General features: G+C 40.0%; 2 protein-coding genes and 1 non-coding gene across 8 annotated transcripts in view; all 3 read right to left on the minus strand.

The window, feature by feature from the left end:
- The window catches only part of LOC115223511 (transcription elongation factor 1 homolog), a 12,510-nt gene extending 10,573 nt beyond the window's left edge, over positions 1-1,937 (minus strand). The window contains exon 1 of one of the 2 annotated variants that reach the window (XM_029794132.2): positions 1,752-1,937. The gene's annotated coding sequence lies outside the window, so the exon portion shown is untranslated. The remainder of the gene's footprint in view (positions 1-1,751) is intronic. The other variant, XM_029794131.2, reaches the window with a different exon arrangement.
- Positions 1,938-2,594: 657 nt separating this feature from the next.
- Positions 2,595-2,667, minus strand: Trnaf-gaa. The gene has a single exon. It is a non-coding gene; the product is annotated as a tRNA-Phe (tRNA).
- Positions 2,668-10,019: 7,352 nt separating this feature from the next.
- LOC115223542 (tubulin beta chain) overlaps positions 10,020-26,034 on the minus strand; it is a 38,122-nt gene continuing 22,107 nt past the window's right edge. For all 5 annotated transcript variants that reach the window (XM_029794179.2, XM_029794177.2, XM_029794178.2 and 2 more), the window contains exons 3-5: positions 21,333-21,441; positions 14,575-14,930; positions 10,020-10,928 (exon numbers count right to left, since the gene is read on the minus strand). In XM_029794179.2, the coding sequence (XP_029650039.1) occupies positions 10,110-10,928; positions 14,575-14,930; positions 21,333-21,441 (1,284 nt within the window). In that variant the 3' untranslated portion in view covers positions 10,020-10,109. The remainder of the gene's footprint in view (positions 10,929-14,574; positions 14,931-21,332; positions 21,442-26,034) is intronic.

The raw sequence follows: 26,034 nt of genomic DNA on the forward strand, positions 1-26,034 counted from the left end.
CAAATACCCATGGAAGACTAATACAAGAAGCACCTGCTCTGCATTTCTCTCATCACCTGGTAAGCCCAAACCAAGCAGATTTAGAACAAAGATGATCCATCCACTCGTGACATTCTCTCCTCATGCATACTGTATATGGGACATTATCCTGTGTGACAATGTTGTTTGTTAAGGCGGTAGGATGTTGAGGGATATTTCGCTTCTCTTTCTTGAGTATCAGGCAATCATGTCGAGGTTCCCTCATTAGCAACAAACTGTGTTTATAAACGCGATGCATTAATGTAGCAGTTGATGAATTTGTCTTCGTTTAAAGGCTATTAATAATAATAAAGCAAGTGAAATATAATTACTAGCAATCGAAACTCGGTCAGCTATTTCATTAAATTTATGCCGAATGAAAATTAACCACTAACAGGCGAAAACAAATAAATGTTGTTAGGTTATTATCCCTTAAAGCATCGTTTACTTAACAACTTCGAAGAGTTTAATAAAATTATCTGACGGAGACAAATTGTAACGATACATATACTAGTGTTTCGAACATAACTTCGTAAACATTTCTGATCTAGAATCAAGATTGAAGGCTACAATTTCAAAATGAACAAAATGAATACGAGTTTATATAAATAATCAAGGTGACTGTTCGCAATTTAGACCCGATAGGCAAGCAGGGTGTTAGAATGCATATATAATTATATAAATATAATTATTACAAGAGCAGAGGCGATCTCGGTCGAGTTTGGTATAAGAAGGGATACAACGAAATGCAGCCGCGACTACGGTTGGATTCTGACTCCAAATCTTTTAAAAATAATATTCTGCCTGGAAAAGATTTTAGTTACACCCTACAAATATAAATAGATATCTAACAGATATTTTCAATATATATAAAGTGAGTGTATATGTAAATACATTTCTTGTACACAGACGTGAACACACGCACACGTGTGTGTGTGTGTTCACGTCTGTGTACAAGAAATGTATTTACATATACACTCACTTTATATATACACGTGTGCGTGTAATAACATTTTAGTTGCAAAAATATTGGGGGCTAGTTCAGTTTTGCACCACACAAACCCAAAAGCAAAACTGTATTAACACCAGAAATTGGAAGGTGCTTAAAAAAGAAAATCCTGGATAGGATTAAATCTTCGAGCTCCGTCACAAATTCTTCAAACGTTTAACATCACCATTATCGGTTTCTAATACAGAAAATTGAAATCAGAAATGCCAAGATGAGGACGGCATAAATGATTATAATGACGCCGCAAAATATTAGGCGAATATTTTTTATTAATTCATTAATAATCCCGAGGAAGTTAGAAAGACAAAGTTGGCCTCGTTAACACAGGTAAATAGCAGATTCGGTAGAGCACCAGACGAACAAAATAAACACACGCACTGTAGTAGGTACTTAGGGTTTCTTTGCTACTTTCATAATTCCGAATTCATAAAAAAGCCGGGGAGAGACGAGGAACTGATGGGTACTTGTATCGCAGAGTGGTCCCGGTTAGAACCGAACTCATCAACCTTAGTTCCCCCCCCCCCCGCCAATATGTGGCCTTATTTACATTAGGAATTATCATCGTTTTCATAATTAATGTATTTTCCTAATGAATCTGGGGTCGTGTCAAACCGTGGCCCCTGGGACGAATAAAGGTCTATCATTATCGTTTCTATTCATCTCAGAGGAGACTTCTTTGCTCCTCTCTGCACAAAACGAAAACAAACATTGAGAAATGCTTTACCTTATTTATAACTTTAGTTTTCTTTTCTTTCACTGATAGTGTGAAGATGTGAACGGGAATAGACACCCGGACTGCATGGGAAAATAAACGGCCGACGCGCGATTCGACAAAAGAAGGTTTTCAAGTAATTTTTTGTCTGTTGAAGAAATTTGAATGGATTTTAATACTGACAGGAAGTAGATGTACACCACTTCCGGTTGTTTTTTTTTCATTTTTAAACGACATGGCCGACATTGTGGTCTGGCAGCCAAAGTTGAGGGCCTTTATACAGACACACACAGATATCTGTGTGTGTCTGTGTGTATATATATATATATATATGAAAGAAAAAAAGGTGTTCAGAATGCTGGATGGTTGTAAAAATATATATTTATTTACATATCATATATTATTTCTTCATATTAGCGCTTTCAATTACTCCTGTAGTTTCTGAGTAATTGAAAGCGCTAATTCTTCTTTCTTTTCTTTCTTTTACTTGTTTCAGTCATTTTGACTGCGGCCATGCTGGAGCACCGCCTTTAGTCGAGCAACTCGACCCGGGACTTATTCTTTGTAAGCCCAGTACTTAATCTATCGGTCTCTTTTGCCGAACCGCTAAGTTACGGGGACGTAAACACACCAGCATCGGTTGTCAAGCAAGGCTAGGGGGACAAACACACATATATATACATATATACGACAGTTTCCGTCTACCAAATCCACTCACAAGGCCAGGGGCTATAGTAGAAGACACTTGCCCAAGATGCCACGCAGTGGGACTGAACCCGGGACCATGTGGTTTGTTAGCAAGCTACTTACCACACAGCCACTCCTACGCCTATAAAAAGCAGACCAGCCACTGGATGCCGAAACCCGGGATTGAACCAGGGACCTTTAGATCTTCAGTCTAACGCTCTCCCAACTGAGCTATTTCGGCTGGTTAGGCTTATATGAAGAAATAATATATATGTAAATAAATATATATTTTTACAACCATCCAGCATTCTGAACACCTTTTTTTCTTTCATGTGTATTAAATCTGTACATCACCCCCAATACTTCTAACATATATATATATATATATATACATGTATATATACATATATATATATATACATGTATATATACATATATATATTCTAACATGTATATATATATACACCCATATATAATACAAAGTAAGGTAGAGGTTATGGGCGTAACCCGCTGTGGGATAACATTTATCCAATATACTGTTGGTACAGTACCCAAATTTTTAAGACATAAATGTTTTTAATTGCAATGCAATTAACCCATTTATTGTATTAAACGGGTGAAGGTAAAGAAATATTTTTACCGTAAATTTATAATACAAATATGAAAATGGAGAAACAAATTTATTTTGGTCAAAATTTGTTTCTCCATTTTCTTATTTGTATCATATGTATATGTACATTTAGTACATAAGTTTGCATATATGTACATTTAGTACATAAGTTTGCACTTATGGATATACAAGATGTCGGGTCTTAGTCTTTAATCGGTCACCTGCTCTAAACACCCCTGCCGAGTCCTAGCTTACCTTGATCGAAGTTCACTCTGCTACATACCTTCGAGTCGGAACTCGGGTGTAGAAATGCGTTCTTTTCTCCTTCCGATCTGTTTCAGAGATTCTATAGATGGACTCTGCCCTTCAGACCTGATTAACCGAAAAAAATAAATAATAATAAGTAAATTATTACTCTTATACCCGTGTTGTGAGGCGGATCTAATAGCGTAAATTTACTGAAAACGGGTACAGCATTGGAAGAGAAAGTTTTAAAAAATTAACTTCTTGGACAAAAAATAATTTCACAAAAGAAAATAATAATCCATTCCTTTGCAATTTTTCTTTTCTACAAGTCCGCTGATTAGAATTTGGAGACAGAGTCTCTCTCTCTCTCTCTGTCTCTCTGTCTCTCTCTCTCTCTCTCTCTCTCTCTCTCTCTCTCTCCCAATTAATGGCAAGCTAGGGTAATTGATATAAATGATGAATGTATGCTACTTATTAGACTTTGTCCTTGTTAAAACTCGGCCACGCTGTGTTATTTGCCTTTAACCATTTTTTGTCGTGCATAACTAAAAATAATAGTGTATGTCTGTACGCTATTGTTTTTAGTTATGTAAAACGTAAAAGAGTCGTTTAATAAAGCGTTCGGTACGTTGAATAGAGTGAACGGTTTGAAAAGTTAACTGTGACTTCGAAGTTTATCTTACGGTGGCGTGATAAGTCATCAACTTGGAACAAATGTGTGTGTGTAAAACAACCCGTTACAGTGTAAGGTCGTCGACAACTGAATTGATATGTCCACCAGACTAGCCTAGTGACGAAGGTTGCTGGGAATCCAGCAATACAAAAGCAAAAGCTGCCGAAAGAACCAATGAATCCGACCAACAGGCATCCTAACATAAGGGAATGGAACCACAGACAATCGAGTGGATGACTGAGGATGTAGTAAAACCATTGGGAGTGATACACTACCCCACGAGTTCTAGTCAGAAAATCTCTCAAATAAAACTTCACTACGTTGGTTGGGTGACACTGACAGAAGGAAACCAATATGAAAGCTGTAGTTGATAATTCCACTAATTTTCTTGACTATTTTCTTGTCAGGGGATCACAAGGTAGTTGATACTTAGAGACACGAACGCCTGTTGCCTGGGAGTCTTTCGCCTTAATCTCTATGACGGACACAGGAGCGTAAGCAGGGAAGAGGTCGACGGGAGCAGCGCAGCCTCGACAACGCTTTGGCTCTTTTCTTGCATCGCAGAATTTTGTACTTCTCATAACCAGAACTTTCTAACATTATACAACTTTACACCAATATTGTTAAAACCAATCATAAAAATCAATATGGCTCATTTTGTGTTCAGATTTGAGAAACTGGAAGCATACATTGACAAACCTGCTTAGGGAGCGGCTTTGGAGCAGCTACATGGAATGGATTGCAGCTGGAGTTTCTTTTGGAAAAGGGCTGTGTTGGGTTTGCGATAAGGGAGAATGTAACTCCAACCGGGGCAATTGGCTTTCCGCATAGCATAGCATCGACCGAATGGAAAGGGACAATGTAACCCTTACCCTTTTTTCCTCTCTGTCAGCAGAACGTACAGTTTGCACGTTTTTACATCCTGTGAGAGACTAGCACGTCAACACTATCGTCAATTACTACTTCGTGTCGTTAACCGCTGGCAAATAAATTGGTGAATATTATTCCTTTCCTCTTCGGTGTTGCTCTTACGTTGTTTCGTCCTGCCTTCGACTCTCTTCGTATCGCGATCCGACGCGGAACAAGAACCGCTGTTTCTACGTCAAATGACTTTTCATCTGTTCGATATGATTGGTACCCCCGACGTGAGAACCTTACATTGGTACGCTACATATGCTGACCATTTAGATCTTAGCACTACACTTAGTAACTTCGATGTTCAGACACATCTGTCGGTTACATTTGGTGAGTCTAAAGAATTTCCGCCTTCGCTTCATCAGTCGGTTACACATGCATTTTGGTCCTAATCAATCATTGCTCTTCTGCACGGATCTACTTTGATCAACGATCCTGGTGACATTCTGAAGCGTAAGACAGTGTTTTACAGATCTTTTTCACAACCCAACCACAAAAGATAAATGTTTTTAGAAGACTGTCCTCAGTTCCATGCTGTTGATCAAATTCGCAATAAAGAGAAAATTGTAATGTTTCTCTTTCCCACTTCTTATCAGTATATATATATATATATATATATATATTTCTGTATGCACGTACACGTGTGTTTCTCTGCTCCCCCACCCCCGTGTCAAAACCTACTGTCACTAAGACAAACTGAGTGTCCACTCAGCTGGGCCCAATCGTCAGCGTCCAAACAGCAACGCCCACTCGTTTCATTCTGTGGTATTTTTACACTTGCCACAGGCGGTGGGTTTACTTGAACCGTTAGAACACCAGACAAAATAACTCCGACATTTAAATACAGTGGTTTACATTCTCAGTTTAAATCTTACCAGGTTCATAAAATATATTACCAGCACCGCATCGATTTTATTATTTCCTGTGCTCGATTCTCTAAGATGGATCCTGTATATCGTGTTGTCTTCTCTGGCTGGGGTGATGCCTCAGGTTGGTCGGCCATGGTCACGGCGGATGAGGATTGTCTTGCAGAGATGGGGACTGGGTGGGAAACTCCTCGGAAGATTGGCCCCAAGCAGATACCGTCAAATGGTGAATGCAGCACCGCGCGGCAACGGTGTATGACCCCCAATATTTTCCCTGACCTAAGACCTGTATAGCCACATAACAGAAAATGAAAGCAATGAAATTAAGTCAAATCTGAATAATTTCATCTTTTCAGGGTTGATGAAATAAGAACTGGTGAAATGGTGCTGGGAAAAAAGACCGCTTCATGGAACACACCCATTCTATCAGAAGAAAATGCATCAGAGGCTGCGTAGTTCAAGGTCCAAATACCGAATGAAAAATAATCAAAACGAATGGAAATTATACTCTCAGCTGGAAGAAACAATAAACTATTTCGTTGTCTAGTTCTTACACAAATGTATAAGCAGGACAGATGCAAATCAAACTCGGCGAGAGCGTAACAGCAGGTGATCCTCATAGGATAAACCTTCTTGAGGCAAGGGGGTCGGCCCTTAACTCCTGACACTCTAGTGGGGTCGGGACACACTCGAGTCTGTTTTAGTAAGCTTTCGGTGGGATTGGTTTCTCTGGTTTCTCGCACTGCTCTGACGTGTGCCGCAGCCCCGAGAAGGGCTAAGTACACTGGATACACTGGCGAGCACTCGGACAACCCAGGTGTGAGGGTTCTTTTTTTCTTACGGTCCCAGCGGGATTCGAACCCGGATCGCCAGCTCCTACACTACTACACCAATCTGGCATTCGCTTGAATTGGGGCAAATTAAGCCTTATGAAGTTGACCTTTGTTCCTCTTCGACCAGATCCAACTTGAGGCTTTCTCCGCCGCTTCTCCCATGACCCTCAAGGTTCTGCTTCTTTCAGAGATGGACAGCTGTTTCGTGAGGGTGTAGGCAGATGAGCCTACAAATCCCCTGACACCAACCTCGACTGCGGAGACTTTGGTTTTGAATCCAGCGTCCCCCAGGTCTCTGGCCAAGTCGGCGTACTTTTCTGTCTTGTTGACATGGGCATTTTCACTCCTGGTTTCGTAAGGCACAGTGAGTTCGATCAGGAGGGTCTCCTTGGCATTCTGGGAGTGGAGCACTATGTCGGGTCTCGAGCCGGTTTTCTTGATGACCTCTGGGTAGTCGTTCCACTCTGGGAGATCTGCAGCACACTCTCAATCATCTGCTTCACTCAGCAGGCCTTGTCTGCAGGATATGCATGGGATGTTTGTAGTTGGCCAAGTTTTCTTGCCTCCTGCCGCATGAAACCATGTCTCGGGTTCTGTGCGTCATCCTTGGTCCTATTGAATTCGACCGCTTCAGATATTTCATTCAAGGGAGAGGACTTATAAATACCATTGACTAAAATTAGTTCCCTCCCTTGATACTATTTTCTATTTCTACGAAAAATAACAGATTAAATTGAAAAGGATAAATTCATAAAACGAGAGTTCCTTATCCAACTCCGAGCCTAGGGTTGGAAGTGAAGGCGCGTGGCTCAGTGGTTACGGTGTTGGGCTGTCGTGAGTCTGATTTCCGGCTGTGCGTTGTGTCCTTGAGCAAGACACTTTATTTCACATTGCTCCATCTCACTCAGCTGGTGAAAATAAGTTGTACCTGTCATTCACAAAGGCCGGCCCTGTCACACTGAATCTCCCTGAGAACGACGTTAAGGGTACACATGTCTGCGGAATGCAGTAAAGAAATAGGTACACATGTCTGTGGAGTGCTCAGCCACTTGCACGTTTATTATACGAGCGGGCTGTTCTGTTGATCAGATCAACTGGAAGCCTCGTCGCCGTCGTAACCGACGCAGAACCAGTAAGAATGTTTATTCCTTTCCAAATAACAATAGGTTACAAGTATGATTCAGTTTTTATTAACGAAGAAACTATAATCTCCCTCTATTCTTTCAAAGATTCGGCAGAGACGGCGAGACCGTAACTAATGAGAGTTAATATAACCGAAACATGTCCTACATGGTCGCTAACATTGCTTAAGATAAGATTTGATGTTTTGCTGCGTTCAATATTTAATTCGTTGATTAATAATTCTTAGTTTACCATATGCTAGCTCCCATTTTATACTTAAGTTGTCTTAAAGATAAATGTGCTTATTCTCAGATAAATTATTAAACTCAGAATTCCAATATATACCAAAATAAGCTGGTCAATAAAATAACTGTTTTGTTGGTTTTGTTCTGTTGGGACGGTCATTGTACCAATAATAAACACATACTGGTTCTATTTCACTTCTTTTATTATTATCATTATTATTATTAGTGTCAGTAAGGCAACGACCTGGCAGAATCATTAGCATCCAGGATAAAATGTTTGGCGGCATTTTGTTCATGTTTACATTCTGAGTTCAAATTCCACCGAGGTTGAGTTTGCCTTTCATCCTTTCAGGGTCGATGAAATAAGAATTGGTGAAATATTGGGATCAATGTAACCCCCACCCCCAAATATTTCAGGCCTTGTGCTTATAATAGAAAGGAGTAGTAGTAGTAGTAGTAGTAGTAGTAGTTTAACCATTCGACCAAATTACTATAATCAACTGCTTGATTAATATCCTTTCTTCACCATTTCCAACCTTATTCATGACATGCCCCCCCCCTACTCAACATCTGCTTCACGTCTGTCTGTCTGTCTCCTTGTTTGCTTCTTCTATATTTGTATTTATATGGAATTGAGTGAGAATGTATGTCTGAACTCATGGAGTTGATAGATTCTTTCATGGAACAAAGCAGTCAGGTGGTTCTTCTGACCTCGAACCAGCAGAACACAGTGTCTACCAATTGTCTGAAGCATTGTTCAGTGCTTTGCCTCTCCTCCGTACAAGTTTCATCTGGATTCATTGAAACCATTGCCCCTGGCACATTGAATGGAGTCTATACAGTAACATTTATATTTCTTTTGATGTGGATGTTATCCTTGGGTCTTGGATCATAATGACATAATAATGGGGTTAGTCTTATTCTCTTCATCTGACAGTTCAAATGTGGCTTGCCTGCAGACATCAGTGTTGCTGTTATATTATCCAGGATTAGTCTAGCTTAATTATCTTATCACATTCTCTAATTACCTTAATTACTTCATCTGCCCATTTCTTCCTCAATACTATGCATATTCCACCCACATCACAACTGCTACACACTCAAAGCAATCTTACCTGTGTTCTTTGCTCACTTGGAGTCTGACTGAGTTTCCTCTCCACCTTACCTTATGCACACAACACACATTTATATGCTTTTACTCTAGCATCACTACAATCTAGCTTTTGATTGTTGCAGCCTTGAAATTTTCAACTTGATGAGAAGCAGATAGGGTGGATGACTTGTTCTAAGAGAAAAATATCTAAGAACTTCAGTAACAACATAAGAAATCTTGAATAATTAATGCTTAAAGGAAGACTTATTTTTGGCTTTATTTCATTTTTTCATATATTTTGTTGCATTTAAAATTGTTTATTGAAGCCATAACATTATATTTAACATTTTTTCCAAACAATGGATAGTTTTTCTCTTCTTTCTCACAATATCGTGGTCAAGTGTCCAAGCTGTGTAAAACTGCAAAATTTTAGTTTTGTAACAATTGTTTTCTTATCTTTATTGCAAAACATAGCAAAATATTAACAGGAGAAATGAAAAATGGAAGTCCAGTTTTTATTCCAGCATCTCTGAGGAACTCAGAAAGACGATTCTGTCACATCCAAGCAATGCAAAGTTCAGTAGAATGTTGGTAATGTTGTGTACTGCTTTAGTTTTGTTGTAATTAATTAAGCAGGATAGATTGGAAGCATTTGGAATGAGTTGGGCCAACATCAATCAGCTGCAAAAGCTCACTGAAGAATATTTATTGTTCATATGCATACATACATACACATGTATGTATGTATATATATATATATATATATATATATATATATATATATATATATGCACATACAAACACTCATATACATGTGTGCATGTATATATACATATATATATGTGTGTGTGTGTGTATACGTGTGTGTATGTGTATACAACCCAGTAATATACTGAGATCAACATAATAAACAGTTTTCCATTCATTTACAGAAGTACTCATGCACCTAAGCCAAAGAAATGATCATCATCACCGTTATCATCATCATTATTATTATTATTATTATTATTATTATTATTATAAATACGATCATTATCGTTATTGAATTGGTATGGCAACAGTAACTGCAATGTTATTTGTTTATTCTTGTTCATTATATTGATCTTCCTCATCATATTCATCGGAATCGGTGGCCCGAGCCTCTTGGTACTGTTGATACTCTGACACCAAATCATTCATGTTTGACTCAGCTTCTGTAAATTCCATTTCATCCATTCCTTCTCCTGTGTACCAATGTAGGAAAGCTTTGCGTCGGAACATTGCTGTGAATTGTTCTGATATTCGCTTAAAGATTTCCTGGATTGCGGTGCTGTTACCAATGAAGGTAGCGGACATCTCCAGACCTGTGGGTGGGATGTCACAGACAGCAGTTTTCACATTGTTAGGGATCCACTCAACAAAGAAGGGACTATTCTTATTTTGAATGCTAAACATCTGCTCATCAACCTCTTTCATAGACATCTGTCCTCTGAAGACGGCGGCAACAGTTAAATAACGGCCGTGACGAGGATCGCAGGCAGCCATCATATTTTTGGCATCGAACAGTTGCTGTGTCAAGTCAGAAACGCTGTGCGAGCGATACAGTTGGCTGCCGCGGGATGTGAGTGGAGCGAAACCGGGCATGAAAAAGTGGAGCCGAGGAAATGGCACCATGTTGACTGCAAGTTTTCGTAGGTCAGCATTCAGTTGTCCTGGGAAGCGAAGGCAGGTGGTGACGCCAGACATTGTTGCTGATACAAGATGGTTCAAATCCCCATAGGTAGGATTGGGTAGCTTGAGGGTCCGGAAACATATGTCATAGAGAGCCTCATTATCAATACAAAAGGTTTCGTCTGTGTTCTCAACCAATTGGTGGACAGACAGGGTGGCATTGTAAGGTTCGACAACTGTGTCGGATACCTGCGAAAGAAAATATTTCCTTTATTAAGCGATAGCAGAATGTAATGAAATACATATTACAATATTATTATTATGCTTATAACGACAGGAGAAATTTCATGGTTATTTTGAAAACAGCAAGTTGACTGGAAATTAATGGAGAAGCGTGAAATGATATCGCATTTGTTTTGAAATTGCATTTTGTTTGAAAGATGTTATTCTTTAAATGGTGTCAAAGTCCACCTAGGTAGCACTGGATGTACAGTGTTAGGAAGGAACATCTCTGAAAGTTGTGATCCTTCTTGTTATGCGCTTCTCCCCTCTTCTAGTTGAGACTCATTATCTTATTTTTTTATTACCTTATGTCAACAAGTAAACAATCTTAACTAATGAACCAAATCTAAGACATGAACTATTTTGGGATCCTTATTATTATTCTGCTGTCAATGTTGGTAAAGCTTCAACCAAATCTTTCTACTTTGTATTATATTTTTGGTTTCATATTTGGTTTCAAGGTTACAGGCAACATCTGTGTTAGCCAATGGGGGTGATGGGGGTTTTTTTGTGTTGTTTCTAATTTTAATTGGCCCATTGCTCAATTAGCATGAGTATAATATCCTCATTTAATTCCTTTTCAGAAATCATTAATTCACAGAATTTTACAAGCTGTAGTTTATGGTTGTTCATTTATTTCTATTATAATTTCATTAAATAAGCAATAATTTGGTGCTTATCCTTTAAAATCTGTAATTCTTTAAATCTGGAACACTACAAGGTTTATATCAAAAATTCCTTATGATGAATGAAATTAATAGGATAAACACCAAATTAATTTCATTCTTCATAAGGAATTTTGGGTATAAACCTTGTAGTGTTCCAGATTTACATTTTATATTGATTTGGAAATTTATATGTTTTTGCTATGTGTTATGGAGACTCTCCTATAAAACATATGGGTATCTAGTGGCATTTTCTTTTCATTTTGCTCTTTTTGGTTATATCTTGTAGTTCACACAGTGTATAAATATTCTTTCGACACTCTGGACACCATTCAACTGAATATTGTTTGGTGTAGAAACCACAATGATTTCCAATGGAACAGCTGATGATGGGATGTCTGTGTCTATTTACATTAAACTACTGTTGTGATATTTATGTGGGTTTTTTTTTTTGTTTCATTCTTTAATGTATCCCTAATTGTAGTTTTTTACAGGATACTTCTAATGTTTGATGCAGGACTCAATATAGTTTAATTGTTTCTATTGTTTGCAGTTCAAGTTTAACTGGATTTAGATTAACTGCATTTAGATTAAGGCTTTCATTTAACTGGATTTAGATTGAGGCTTTTGTTTGTTACAACCTCTGCTTTTTCAGAAATTTAGTAGTTTACAGAGGTTTCTGGGTGAGACATTAGCCAGGAATTGTGTTATGGTGGACTTGTGACGTGTGTGTGTGTGTGTGTATGTGTGTGTGTGTGTGTGTGTGTGTGTGTGTGTGTGTGTGTGTGTGTATGTGTGTGTGTGCGTGAGGGTGAGTATGAGCTTGTGCTTCCCCTTGTCTTGGCATTTTCATACTGATTGAAAACGAAGTTCCCATTCATACAAAGCTTATCGTTGCTTTTCCATGAAGACATGTCCAGCCATTGAGCTGTTCAGTGGAGACTGGTGAGGGTGGTTGACGATAGAAAGAGCATCCAGCCATAGACAATCTGCTTCAACAAGTTTTGTCTGACTCGTACAAGCATTGAAAAGTGGATGTTAAAATGACAATGATGACAATGATAATGATGAAGTGTGCATATGTGAGTGCATGTATCCATATATATATGTATATTTAGTTATGTGTGTATGTGTATATGTGTGTGCATGTGTGTGTGTGTGTGTGTGTGTGTGTGTGCACGTGTGTGTGTGTATATATATATATCATCATCATCATCATCATCATTTAGCGTCCGTTTTCCATGCTAGCATGGGTTGGACGGTTCAACTGGGGTCTGGGAAGCCAGGAGGCTGCACCAGGCCCAGTCTGATCTGGCAATGTTTCTACGGCTGGATGCCCTTCCTAATGCCAACCACTCCATGAGTGTAGTGGGTGCTTTTTACGTGCCAGACGGGACTGGCAAACGGCCACGATCGGATGGTGCTTTTTACATGCCACCAGCACGGGGGCCAGGCAAGGCTGGCAACGGCCACGGTCGGATGGTGCTTTTTATGTGCCACTGGCACGGAGGCCATATTCTTTTAGTTGTTTACTTGTTTCAGTCATTTTGACTACAGCCATGCTGGAGCACTGCCTTTAGTCAAACAAATCGACTCCAGGACTTATTCTTTGTAAGCCTAGTACTTATTCTATCGGTCTCTTTTGCTGAACTGCTAAGTTATGGGAATGTAAACACACCAACATCAGTTGTCAAGCGATGGTGTGGGAAAACAGACACACAAATACATATACATATATATATATATATATATATATATATATATATATATATATATATATATATATGTATGCATGTATATATGTATAGATATAGATATATGTATGTATATATGTATATATATATATATATATATATATATATATATATAGGTTAAAATATATATATATATATATATATATACACACACACACGACGGGCTTCTTTCAGTTTCCATCAACCACATCTACTCACAAGGCTTTGGTCAGCTCTATGCTATAGTAGAAGACATTTGTTGAATGTGCCATGCAGTGGGACTGAACCTGGAACCATGTGGTTGGGAACCAAGTTTCTTACCACACAGCCACTCTTGTGAGCACCCTGAGAGAAAAGTTGGACATAAGAAGCATTAAATGTGGTGTGCAAGAGAGTTGACTCTGCTGGTATGGTCATGTGTTACGTATGGATGTGGACAGCTTTGTGAAGAAGTGCCACACCCTAACTGTGGAAGGAAACTGTGGTAGAGGTAGACCCAGGAAGACATGGGATGAAGTGGTGAAGCATGACCTTCCAAAATTGGGTCTCACAGAGGCAATGACCGGAGACTGAGACCTTTAGAAATATGCTGTGATTGAGAAGATCCAGCAACTAAAGTGAGATTGCAGTCATGGCCGAAGTCAGTGTTGCATGTCCAGCCCATTTGAGAGTACCCTTGATACATTGGGCAATGTGATAAGCTTGAGAAGACCTGTTGAGCCAAGTAAAACCAAATTCATAGCTGTGGTCAGTGCCTCATGACTGGCTCCCATGCTAGTGGCATGTAAAAATCACCATCTGAACATGAGCGATGCCAGGCTCACGTGACTGGTTCCTGTGCCAGTGGCACGTAAAAAGCACCCACTACACTCTCGGAGTGGTTGGCGTTAGGAAGGGCATCCAGCTGTAGAAACATTGCCAGAACAGATTGGAGCTGAGTGCAACCTTCCGACTTTCCATCCAACTCAAGCCAGCATGGAAAGCAGACGTTAAATGATGATGATGATGTGAGGATATGTGTGTGCATGAGTGCATGTAAGAGTGAATGAGTGAGAGAATAAGATGGAGAGTGACACAGAGAGATAGAGAGGGATGAAGAGAGAGTGCAAGAGAAGAGAAAGTGCAAGAGAAGGAGAAAGAGATGAGATTGTATCATAACTGAAAGAAGAGAAATGGTTAATTTGCTGTTAGTGGAGGTTAATTATGTCAACTTACTTTGGGAGAAGGCATCACAGAAAATGTAGTCATGATTCGATCCGGGTATTCTTCCCGGATTTTACTAATCAGTAAGGTACCCATACCAGCTCCAGTACCGCCACCCAGCGAATGAGTCATCTGGAATCCTTGGACACATTCACAACCTTCGCATTCTTTTCGGATTACATCTAAAACAGTGTCAACAAGTTCAGCGCCCTCTGTATAATGTCCTTTGGCCCAGTTATTGCCAGCTCCTGTTTGACCAAATACATAGTTGTCGGGTCTAAATAGGTTGCCGTATGGACCGGACCGGACAGAATCCATTGTTCCTGGTTCTAAATCCAAGAGGATGGCCCGTGGCACATATTTGCCGCCTGAAATAGTAAACATATCAATGAGGAAATGGCTGCGTGGTGTGTGTGTGTGTGTGTGTGTGTGTGTGTGTGTCTTTAATCATGTATTCTTTGAATGTAGTGAGCTATAAACAGTGACACTGCAGTCATTTCTCTTGTCCACAAACCCCCCACTGGTTTTGTGGCTTTGAAGACCTATGAAATAAGAGATCCCTTACTTGAAAGAAAATATGTCCAGTTTGGCAGCAGGAAGGATCCAGCTGTAAAACAATATCTCAAGAATATATTCACCTAACCCATACCAGCATGGAAAAACAGATGTAAAATCAAACACACTGGTTCTTATTCCCAGTATGTGGTAGTTAGAAAAAGGCTATGGGCTGTGTACTCTTCTTATGCAAAATAGCAGAAAAAAAGAGAAAAAGTAACCACCACTCACTAGCAGTTCAGTAATATGCTAAAGTCCCCAACCGACAAAGATTTTGGTCCCTGATATTGCTACCCTTATTAGAATAGTTTCTGCTGCCATAAAGTAGCAAGTGACCCTTTTTCTATCTCTACCCAAAACCATCTGGAGGCTGGGGTGGATGGATGGGTGAAACATATTTCATGAAATGAAACCAAGGAATTTATTAATTAGAATTACTAATTACTAATGAAGGGGAAACTTCTTAGTTTTAAGCTTTATGTTTTATCTTCCCCTTGTTTCAATTATGAGACTACGGCCAGACTGGGGCAGCACCTTGAAACATTTTTAGTCAAACGAGCTGAGTGCTTGGTATTTATTCTCAGTTTGTTCCAAGATATGTTTTGTGGATGCTGTTGAATACATCCCCAGTGATGCTCCTTGAGTCTTCAGGATTTTCAGATCCTTCCATATCAGACCCTGCGCTCTGTCCCTCAGCTGAGCAGTTGCAATTGACCAACACCCTGTTTGCATCTCAGCAGGGAAAAACCATGGCTTTGTCTTCTTTATCCAATGCAATTAAGGTATTTTCTCTGGCACCAACGAGAGAATATATGGCTGCTCTGCTTATGGCATCAGTTATTCCAAGCCCAGTTAGGGCTCTGCAATGTAGCCACCCCTAAAACACCAGGCAAGCTCCCCACCATGTGATTATCGCAACTCAAGTTGTGTGCTGCCTCACAACAGACTTATTTTAAGTTCTAATTTTTAGTCTTCTCAGAGAAACACAATGAAGAATGCTCTAAATGGTTACTCAACCGGCTAAAAATAGCAGCCAACTCTGTTTTGGATCACACTCTTTTACCTTAGAATAAAAAAAGAAAACATTTGAGAGTGGAGAGGGGGGGGGGTCTAGAGAACAGAATTTCAGGAAACAAAAAATATGAAAAAGAAAATCAAAAACAAAAGGTCATGGTTTGAATGTCTGATGGAATAAGGATGGAGGGGGGGGGGAGTAAATTAGTGTTGGACAACAACAACAACAGAAGCAGTAGCAACAGCAAGTACAATAAGAGAAAGAACACCTTCCACCACCACCACTACCACCACTTCCTCCACAACCACTACCACCACCACCTCCACCATCATCGCCACCACCACCTCCACCGCCACCACCACCTCCACCACCACTACCACCACCACCTCCACCATCATCGCCACCACCTACTGCTATTCTGCAAAAAAGGATCCAAGTGTCTCTGCATTCAAATTTCTATTTTCATCATATTGAACAAAGTCATGCTCAGATGGTTATTGAGACACTTCATGCCCCCCACCAACTGCCCCCCCCCATTTCCTTTCATACAAACCCTTTAATTGTTGCTTTATTAACATATTTCTGGTTTTCAAACTAAAAATACCAAATTACAGATATTGTTTGGATTGGAAGTCTCTGTGGTCAGCCAACCTGAAACTGTTTCTGCTGACCAACAGGAAAGACAATCACATTGAGTAGAGATACTTGAGGGGACACTCACAATGAGTGGACACTCACATTGAGAGGCCACTCATATAGCTTTGAATGACAATATGAAAATTGCATCTTTTATTTCCTTCGTGATTCCTCTGTATTTTTTAAAAAAAGATGTTCTTTTATTTCCCTTCTTTCATGTTTTTGCCATTTGATTAAAAGACCGAAAATAGAATGAACATAATTTGCAGAAAACTTCTGCCAGGAATCACCGGAATGCTCGCCAAAAGTGGAACCAAAGGAGAATTTTCAGCAACTTTAAATAGTCAAAGTTATTATTCTCCTGAAAGCAGGAGGTTTAGGGGTTGGGCTTTGCACTAATCATCATCATCGTCATCGTCATCATCATCATGTAATGACCATTTCCCATGCTAGAATGCATTGGACAGTCTGACAGGATTTGGTGAGTTAGGAGACTGAACTGAACCCTGCTGTCTGCAATGCTTCTCCTAATACCAACCACTTTACAGACTGAGTGGACTGGGTGCACCAGCAGCAGCAGCAGTGGGACCACTAAGAGGAGACCTCTAAACTTGGGGGGTGTTTGGGGAGAGGGTAGTATTGAGGGAGGTGGCTTTGTGTCAGGTGAGGAGAGGTTAGAGTATGAACAGAGGAACAGAAATGGGTATCCTGCAGTGAAGGAGATACAGGGCTACCTCAGTTAGGGAGAGAGAGAGGAAAGAAAGGAGAGACGAAATGGTGAACATGTGGTTTCTTCAGTTCCTGGGCCAGGCAGTGTGTTGTGCTCTTCAGCAAAATGATTCAGTCCACTCAGCCAGGAATGAGCTCCAGCAATAACTCAGAAACTAACCCTGAAATGGACTGGCATACCATCCAGGGGCTGGTTGTAATCTCAGTCCCTTACATGCCATGGAAACTGGGGTTAAGCTCTGGCCTTATGGGTCCTAGGGCTCTTTACTGAGTTATTATTATTATTATTATTATTATTATTATTATTATATGTTTGACTTTTGCTTTATATTTGTACAAGTTGGCTCCAAGTCTCACCCGTAGACCTCAAGAGACAAGTTGGAAGTTCACGTTGGAAGTTGGAAGTTGGAAGTTGTTGTTATGCCTAGTGTGCCATATATTTGGTTGTTTTTTGTGTTGTACTAGTGGATGTCTAAAAAAAATTTTTTTTTTAAATGTTTGTTTTAAACCTTGAGATTACATAGAAAGTATTTTGCATAGGATATGAGCAGTTCCCATGAGCACTATCTTTTGAATTTCTGCCATTTTGGGGTTTCCTGGCATCTGAGTTAGGTAGCGATCGGCCCCTTTTGCTATCATTCCCAGGGCACCTATGACAACAGGTATTGTTTTAGTATTCAGGTTCCACATTTTGCTGATTTCTATTTCAAGATCTTTATATTTGCTCAGTTTTGGTAGGTCTTGACAGATACGTTTATATCGATTGGGACAGTCATATCAACGAGAAGGCATGTTCTTTGTCTGAAGTCTATCAATATGATGTCTGGCCTATTTGCATCTATCTTTCTGTCAGTTTGAATGGGGAAGTTCCAGAGGAGTGAGATGTGGTCATTTTCAAGCACTGGGGGTGGTTTGTGTTCCCACCAGTTTTTTTCATGGGGGCAAATCCAGGTTTTTGCAGATTACCCAGTGAATATATTGTGCAGCACTATCATGCCTGTTGAGATACTCTGTAGGCGCTAGAAGACTGCACTTGGAGACCACATGATCAATGGTTTCATTTTGTTGCTGGCATACACGACACGTTGGGCTACTGCCGATCTTTAATATGTTGGCCTGGTAGTTTCTTGGTAGGCATTGATCTTGAGCTGCTATGATAAACCCCTCTGTTTCAGATTTTAAGCCAGAGGCCATTAGCCATTGATGGGTCAGGGTTTTGTCAACATCTGCATTATTCGCTCTCTTTGGGTATTTGCCATAGAGAGGTTTTTCTTGCCATTTATCATTCAGAATATCTAAGGCAGCAGTTTTAACACGGGTTTTCATGCGCTTAGCTTTTTCTGTGCCTGTTTCTTGTATGTCTATCTCTAATTCTGAAATCTGTTGTATTTGGAATTCACTTAGGTATTCCTTTGCCTGTTTTGTTACTGAGTATGATGCTTTCTTGTTTTCATGTTTTGAGACAAGTTTTAACATCCAGTCCTCAGACTTTTTCAGGTAGGTGTCTAGGCCAATTGTAGCAATCTTCATTGTTATTGCCAGTTGTAAAAGTCCACGGCCTCCCTCGTTTCTTGGCAGATAAAGTTGTTCTGTATCTGCCTTAGGGTGGTGCATTCTATGCATTGTCAACAGTTTTCGTATTTTTCTGTCAAGATTACATATTTCAGTAATTGACCAGTTAACGATATTGAAACTGTAAGTCGCGACTGGTATGGCTAATGCATTGATCACTTCAATCCTGTTTCTCGCATTCAGCTGTCTTGAGTATTGCTCTTACTCTGCGATAACATTCTCTCCTGATCATTTCCTTCATCTCTGAATGCCTTATTCCGTCTCCTTCAATTACCCCTAGATACTTGTAGTTCTTTTATGACATTCTGCTGGTCAAGGTTAACGTTAGATGTTTCTGTCATTTTTCCTTTGACAAAGGTAGCTTTTGCACACTTATCAAGGCCAAATTGCATTCTGATGTCATCACTGAATTGTTTGACAATCGCTAGTAAGCCCTTGAGTTGTTGGACATTTTTGCAAAGAGCATTAAATCATCCATGTAAATGAGATGATTTATATTTTTATTAAACATTTTATATCCGTATGCGCGTCATTGAGCAATTTTGAGAGAGGTATTAAGGCTAAACAGAAGAGGAGTGGTGATAGTGAGTCACCCTGGAAAATGCCACATGAAATTTTTACATCACCAGCATTTAGAGATTCATTGTCACTGTTCAAAGTTAGTGTGGTTCTCCATGATCTCATACTTACAGACAAAAAGTTTCGCAGAGTAGGTGCTATCTTATACATTTCTAGGCATTTCTTAATCCAGCTATGTGGTAGGCTATCAAAAGCCTTTTTATAGTCTATCCAGGCTATTGATAAGTTTTTGTGTCGTTTGTGACAATCTTCTAAGATCATCTTATTGATGAGTAGTTGATCTTTACAACCGTAGGATCCATGTTTACATCCTTTCTGTTCATTAGGGAATATGCTGCTGTCTGTCAAAAAACTATAGGTATATTCCGTCAGGACAGATGTTAGTTTTTTATACATAGTTGTTAAGCAGGTTATGGGTCTATAGTTTTTTGGTTCATTTGTTATTATTATTATCATTATCATTATCATTATTATTATTATTATTATCATCATCATCACCATCATCATCATCATCATCATCATCATCATCATTATTATTATTATTGTTGTTGTTGTTGTTATTGTTATTATTATTATTATTATTATTATCATTATCATTATTATCATCATCATCATCATCATCATCATCATCATCATAATCATTATTATTATTATTATTATCACCATCATCATCATCATCATCATCATCATTATTGTTGTTGTTGTTGTTGTTGTTGTTGTTGTTGTTGTTGTTGTTGTTGTTGTTGTTGTTATTATTATTATTATTATCATCATTATTATTATAGATGTTAATTTAATTGGTCATATTTGAATTTCATCAAAAGAAGAAACAAAGAAATACAGAACAAGAAAAATCTCCAAGTCAACAAGAGAATCGGAACATTGCCAGGATCGACAACCTCTTTGTGTGTCTGGTGCTGGGTGTTTGCTTCAGAAGTTCCCTTTGCAACCATGTGAAGAATTTTATCAAAAGGTTTGGAGTCCATATGCAACAAGATAGAAATGCCTTGATTGACCTCAAATTTGATTTGGTCTCCTTGTGAAAGCATTATATAGAATCCCCTTTCTGTGACTCTACATGCTTAAACCCTTTGCTCCCTAGGGGTCACTGGCCATTGATGGCTTTTCTCCATTCTGTGACTCTACATGCTTAAACCCTTTGCTTCCTAGGGGTCACTGGCCATTGATGGCTTTTCTCCACTCCTCTTGACCCTAGACCACCTTTCCTGTTTCTCTCTCTGGTTGGACCCCTGCTCTTTTCAGCTCTGCCTCAATTTCCTGCTTTCCCCACAAAAAAGACTTTTCTCTCCCAGATCTTGTTGGTTTGGAATTGTCATTGATGTTTGACTTCTTTTCTAGGCAGAGGTGTTGACCCTGTGCTAATCTATTTTTACCCTTAGGGAGGGCTGATCCATACTAGACTGACCTCTGACCTTTTGATCTGTCCAGGTCAAAGAAGCAGTGAGAAAAATACAAGAGAAAGAGACAGACAGACAGAAAGAGAGAGAATGTGAGAAAAAGAGAGAGAACATGAGAAAGAGAGCAAAAAGCAGTTTAAGAAAGACAGAGAGAAGAAAAGAAGAGAGAGAGAGAGGAAGAGGAAGAAAGAGAGGGCAGGAGGGGGGAGAAAGCAAGAGAGAGAGAGGGAGAGAGAAAGAGAGAAAGAAGGCAATGTAGAACTTACTGGATGCTTCATTGAAATAGACGTAAGACCGTTCCAGTTGTTTGGAAGATTTTCCTTGGTAGACTCCAGAGGCATCGATTCCATGTTCCACCGATATCACTTCCCAGAACTGAAACAAAAGACAAAAACCGTCAAAGACATTACAAACGCTGTAACACTCGTAACACCACTACACACCACAACCTCCACTGCAAATACTTTTACTACTACTTCTACTACTATTAAGTTACCATCACTGTATCATGACCAGCATTGTACCACCTCAACACCACTACCAATACTATACCATTGACACCCCAACCCCTGCCTTATGCTACTACCACTCCTACTACCAATATACAATTATAACTACTATACCACTGCTACCATCATGATACCACCACCACCGACACCACTGTGCCACTAAAAGACAATTGCCCAAGGTGCCAAGCAGTAGGACTGAACCTGAAACTGTATGGACGGGAAACAAGCTTCTTAACCACACAGCCATACCTGCTCCTAAAATGATGGGTTGGTCACAAATGGAGAGTACTTTACATGATAAGTCTGTTCAATATAGACTGACCTGGGGCTAAACAACATCATCATTATCAACACAAATCAGTGAAAGAGCCTCTATGTTGTCTCTTGATCTGCTGAAATAATAGTCAATCCTTCCTCAAATCATATTTCATTGTATTTTTAAAAGCAAAAGCAAAAAAATTAAGAAGATAAAAATAAATAATGCGCTCTATCCCTATATATTGTCTGAAAAAGGGGTGAAAGCTCCCTTGATCATGGGGCTGCACAATCTGATCCTAAATGGGATTGAACCACAACACCACCTCCACTACTATAACCTTTAACCCACACCTCCACCAACATCCTCCTTTCAATACCATTACAACTACCACTAACAACCACAAGAATGTCATGTGATCTGCTAAAAATAGTAGCCAAATCTCCCCCCTATTGCTTCATACCATGACTAGCATCATTTTCAATTCACTGTCCACTTTTCTTTGCTTGCATGGGTCAGCTGCAATTTATTGAGGCACCTTTTTGTTTGGCTGGATACCTTCCCTGTTGCCAACCTTCACCTGTTTCTAAGCTAGGCACATTTCCCCCACGGCCAAACATATTTTTGCAGAATAAATGACACTGCTTGTATGACATTGGCACTCATTTACAATGATCATGGAACGCCAATACAAGGAGACAATGACATACATACATACATACATACATGCATGCATACATACATACGTACATACATACATACATACATACATACATACATGCATGCATACATACATACGTACATAAACACATACATACATACATACGTACATACATACATACATACGTACATACATACATACATACATACGTACATACATACATACGTACATACATGCATACATACATACATACGTACATACATACATATGTACATACATGCATACATACATACATACATACGTACACACATACACACATACATACATACATACACACACACATATATATAGATACGTATTTCTTTACTACCCACAGAGAGGACAGACAAACAGATTAAGTCGATTATATCGACCCCAGTGCGTAACTGGTATTTATTTAACCGACCCCAAAAGGACGAAAGGCAAAGTCGACCTCGGCCGAATTTGAACTCAGAACGTAGCGGCAGACGAAATACTGCTAAGCATTTCGCCCAGCGTGTTAATGATTCTGCCAGCTTGCCGTGCATACACACAATTTGCTTCTTTCAGTTTCCATCAACTAAATTCACTCCAAACACTTTGGTCGACCCAGAAGACACTTGCACAAGGTGCCACAAAGTGGGACTGAAACCAGAACCATGAGATTGGGAAACAAACTTCTTAACCACACAGCCATACCCACACCCACAATATTTCCGTTCTTTTTCAAAAAAGAAATTTGGGGATAAAGTGACCTTGGGGTCCCTGGAAATAAGGAAAAAAAAAACTGGCTTGTTAAAGCTGACCTGGGGCTAAACAAAGATAACAACAAGGTTGCTGGACTTGTTTGAAATAGCAGTCAAACCACCCTCAAATTAGACCATACCACCTTAAAAAAAGGACATTCTAGGTGCATTGTGTACTGTGTTTGGAAAAGAGGCAGGATGGCCATGCCTGGAATGCATTTTGATCATAGGTCTGCTACATAACTGACCTGTGGCTAAACAGTAGCAGCAACAACAATGATAACAAAGGGCCTGCTCGTGGAATTAGCATGCAAGTGGCTGAGTACTGCAGGTCTCAAGGAGATTCAGCCTGACACAGAATGTGACGGGGCTGGCCCTTTAAAATACAGGTACGACTCATTTTTGCCAGTTGAGTGGACTGCAGCAACATGAAATAAAGTGTCTTGCCCAAGGACACAATGTGTTGCTGGGAATTGAACTCACGACCTTACGAGTGTGAACTGAATAGCCCTGACCACTAAATCACACACCTTCACAATTACAATAAGAGAGGACAAAGGTCAAGATGGAAGAATTGACACAACTAGACAGATGTGACTCATACAGCTGATACTTGCAGGGGGAGGAAGAGGAGGAGGAGGAGGTGGTGGTGGTGGTGGCGGCGGCGGTGGCGGCGGTGGTGGTGGCAGCGGTGGTGGCAGCGGTGGCGGTGGTGGCGGCGGCGGCGGCGGCGGTGGTGGTGGTGGCAGCGGCGGCGGCGAAGGTGGTGGCGGCGGTGGTGGTGAAGGTGGTGGCGGCAGCGGTGGTGAAGGTGGTGGCGGCGGTGGTGGCGGCGGTGGTGAAGGTGGTGGCGGCGGTGGTGAAGGTGGTGGTGAAGGTGGTGGCGGCGGCGGTGGTGAAGGTGGTGGCGGTGGTGGTGGCGGCGGTGGTGAAGGTGGTGGCGGCGGCGGTGGTGAAGGTGGTGGCGGCGGTGGTGGCGGCGGTGGTGAAGGTGGTGGCGGCGGCGGTGGTGGTGGTGGTGATGGTGATGGCGGCGGTGGTTATATCACATCTGCCGGTGTTATTTCTGTAAAATAATTATATTACTCCCTCATTTACTGACTTTCTCTCCCCACTCCCTTCTGTCCCCTTATCCAGCTTGAGGGGTTAAACTCTGACTTGGTCATCATCACCATCTTCCCTCTTTTCTCTCCTTCCCAACTGAAGTAGCCACGGGGGGGTGGGGCTTCCACAGTGCGGCACCTGTTCCTGTCCCTCACTCATACTTTAACCTTTCATCACCTGGCAGCATAAAACAGACACCCCCCACCACTCAAAACTACACCCCACCCACTCAGTCGAGGGGTGAGGGTCTTGCCTGGCAAGTTATTCAGTGACCCTGTTGGTACCGCATAAAAAGCCCCCCCCCCCCATTCAGTCTGGGACAGTGTTAAGAAGGGCATCCAGCCATAGAAACCATGCCAGAGCAATGCTCTGGTCCATCAGATCCCGTTGAACCATCCAAGCCATGCTTGCAAGTAGAAATGGACATGTGATGATGATGATGATGATGGTGGTGGTGGTAATGATGATGATGATGATGATGATGATGATTCCTGCCATTTTCAATGCCGTTGTTTGTTACTATTCTTGTTGTCATTGTTGTTGGTGTGAAAGTAACAGTTGATTTTTTTGTACCTGCAAAAAGACCCCCACCACACACACACACACACACACACACACACACACACATGCACCCCACAATCTGCTCTACAGTATTGTTGCCTGTCCATGGACAGCTACCAAACTACATTTAATGATATGTCACAAACTAATTATTGGTGTCTCTTCAACATTCCATAAACCCCATTCAAACCTCCTCCCATTCAACACTACTACTACTACTACTACTACTACCACCACCACTAATTATACATACATATATTACAGCGCTTTGTCAGTTTCACTAATGAATGTTTGACAGTAATTCACATGTTTACTCATCTGGGCAACTGATTTGTCAAATGGAGAGAAATAATATTGTACAGGCATGTCTACCCTTAAAGGAATTCTCTCTCTCTCTCTCTCTCTCTCAATCAGTATGACACATTACATATCGATGTGTATGCATACATACATGGTCAATTCAAAAAACAGGGAAGAAAAGAAAAAGAGAAAAACAAATGTGAGGACGTAGCAATGTACTAATATGATGCTTGGAGAAAGAAGAGAGTTGTTGTTTTATGTTTTGAGCATAGCTCTTCTTCGGAAACAGGAAAAACAAGAAAGTCCAAAGTGAGAGAAGGAAGAAGGAGGAAAAATTGCCAACAGCCCACATGCAGTTAAATATATATATATATATATATATATATATATATAATATATATATATATATTGATAAATATATATATATGTTTATATATATATATATATGTTTATAAATATATATATAATATATGTTTATACTTGTATGTATGTTTATTCACATATGTATGACAGACAATGTAGTGTCACTTATGTAACTAACACAAAATATGAAACAGCTGTTAACAAATGGAATTATCATCATCATCATCATCATCATCATCGTTATGATTCCATTTGTTAACAGCTGTTTCATAATCTACATTAGTTACAAAATCTATTCTCAATATATCTCTTCTCTCTTATTTGATCAATACACACACACACACACACACACACACACACACACACACACATTCATTTAGTGCTGACTGCTGGAAGAAAGACTATTTGATACCGTAGCAGAGATTAATAATATTTTATTTTTACCGTCTC

The sequence above is a fragment of the Octopus sinensis genome, linkage group LG23, assembly GCF_006345805.1.
Source record: "Octopus sinensis linkage group LG23, ASM634580v1, whole genome shotgun sequence".
NCBI lineage: Eukaryota > Metazoa > Mollusca > Cephalopoda > Octopoda > Octopodidae > Octopus > Octopus sinensis.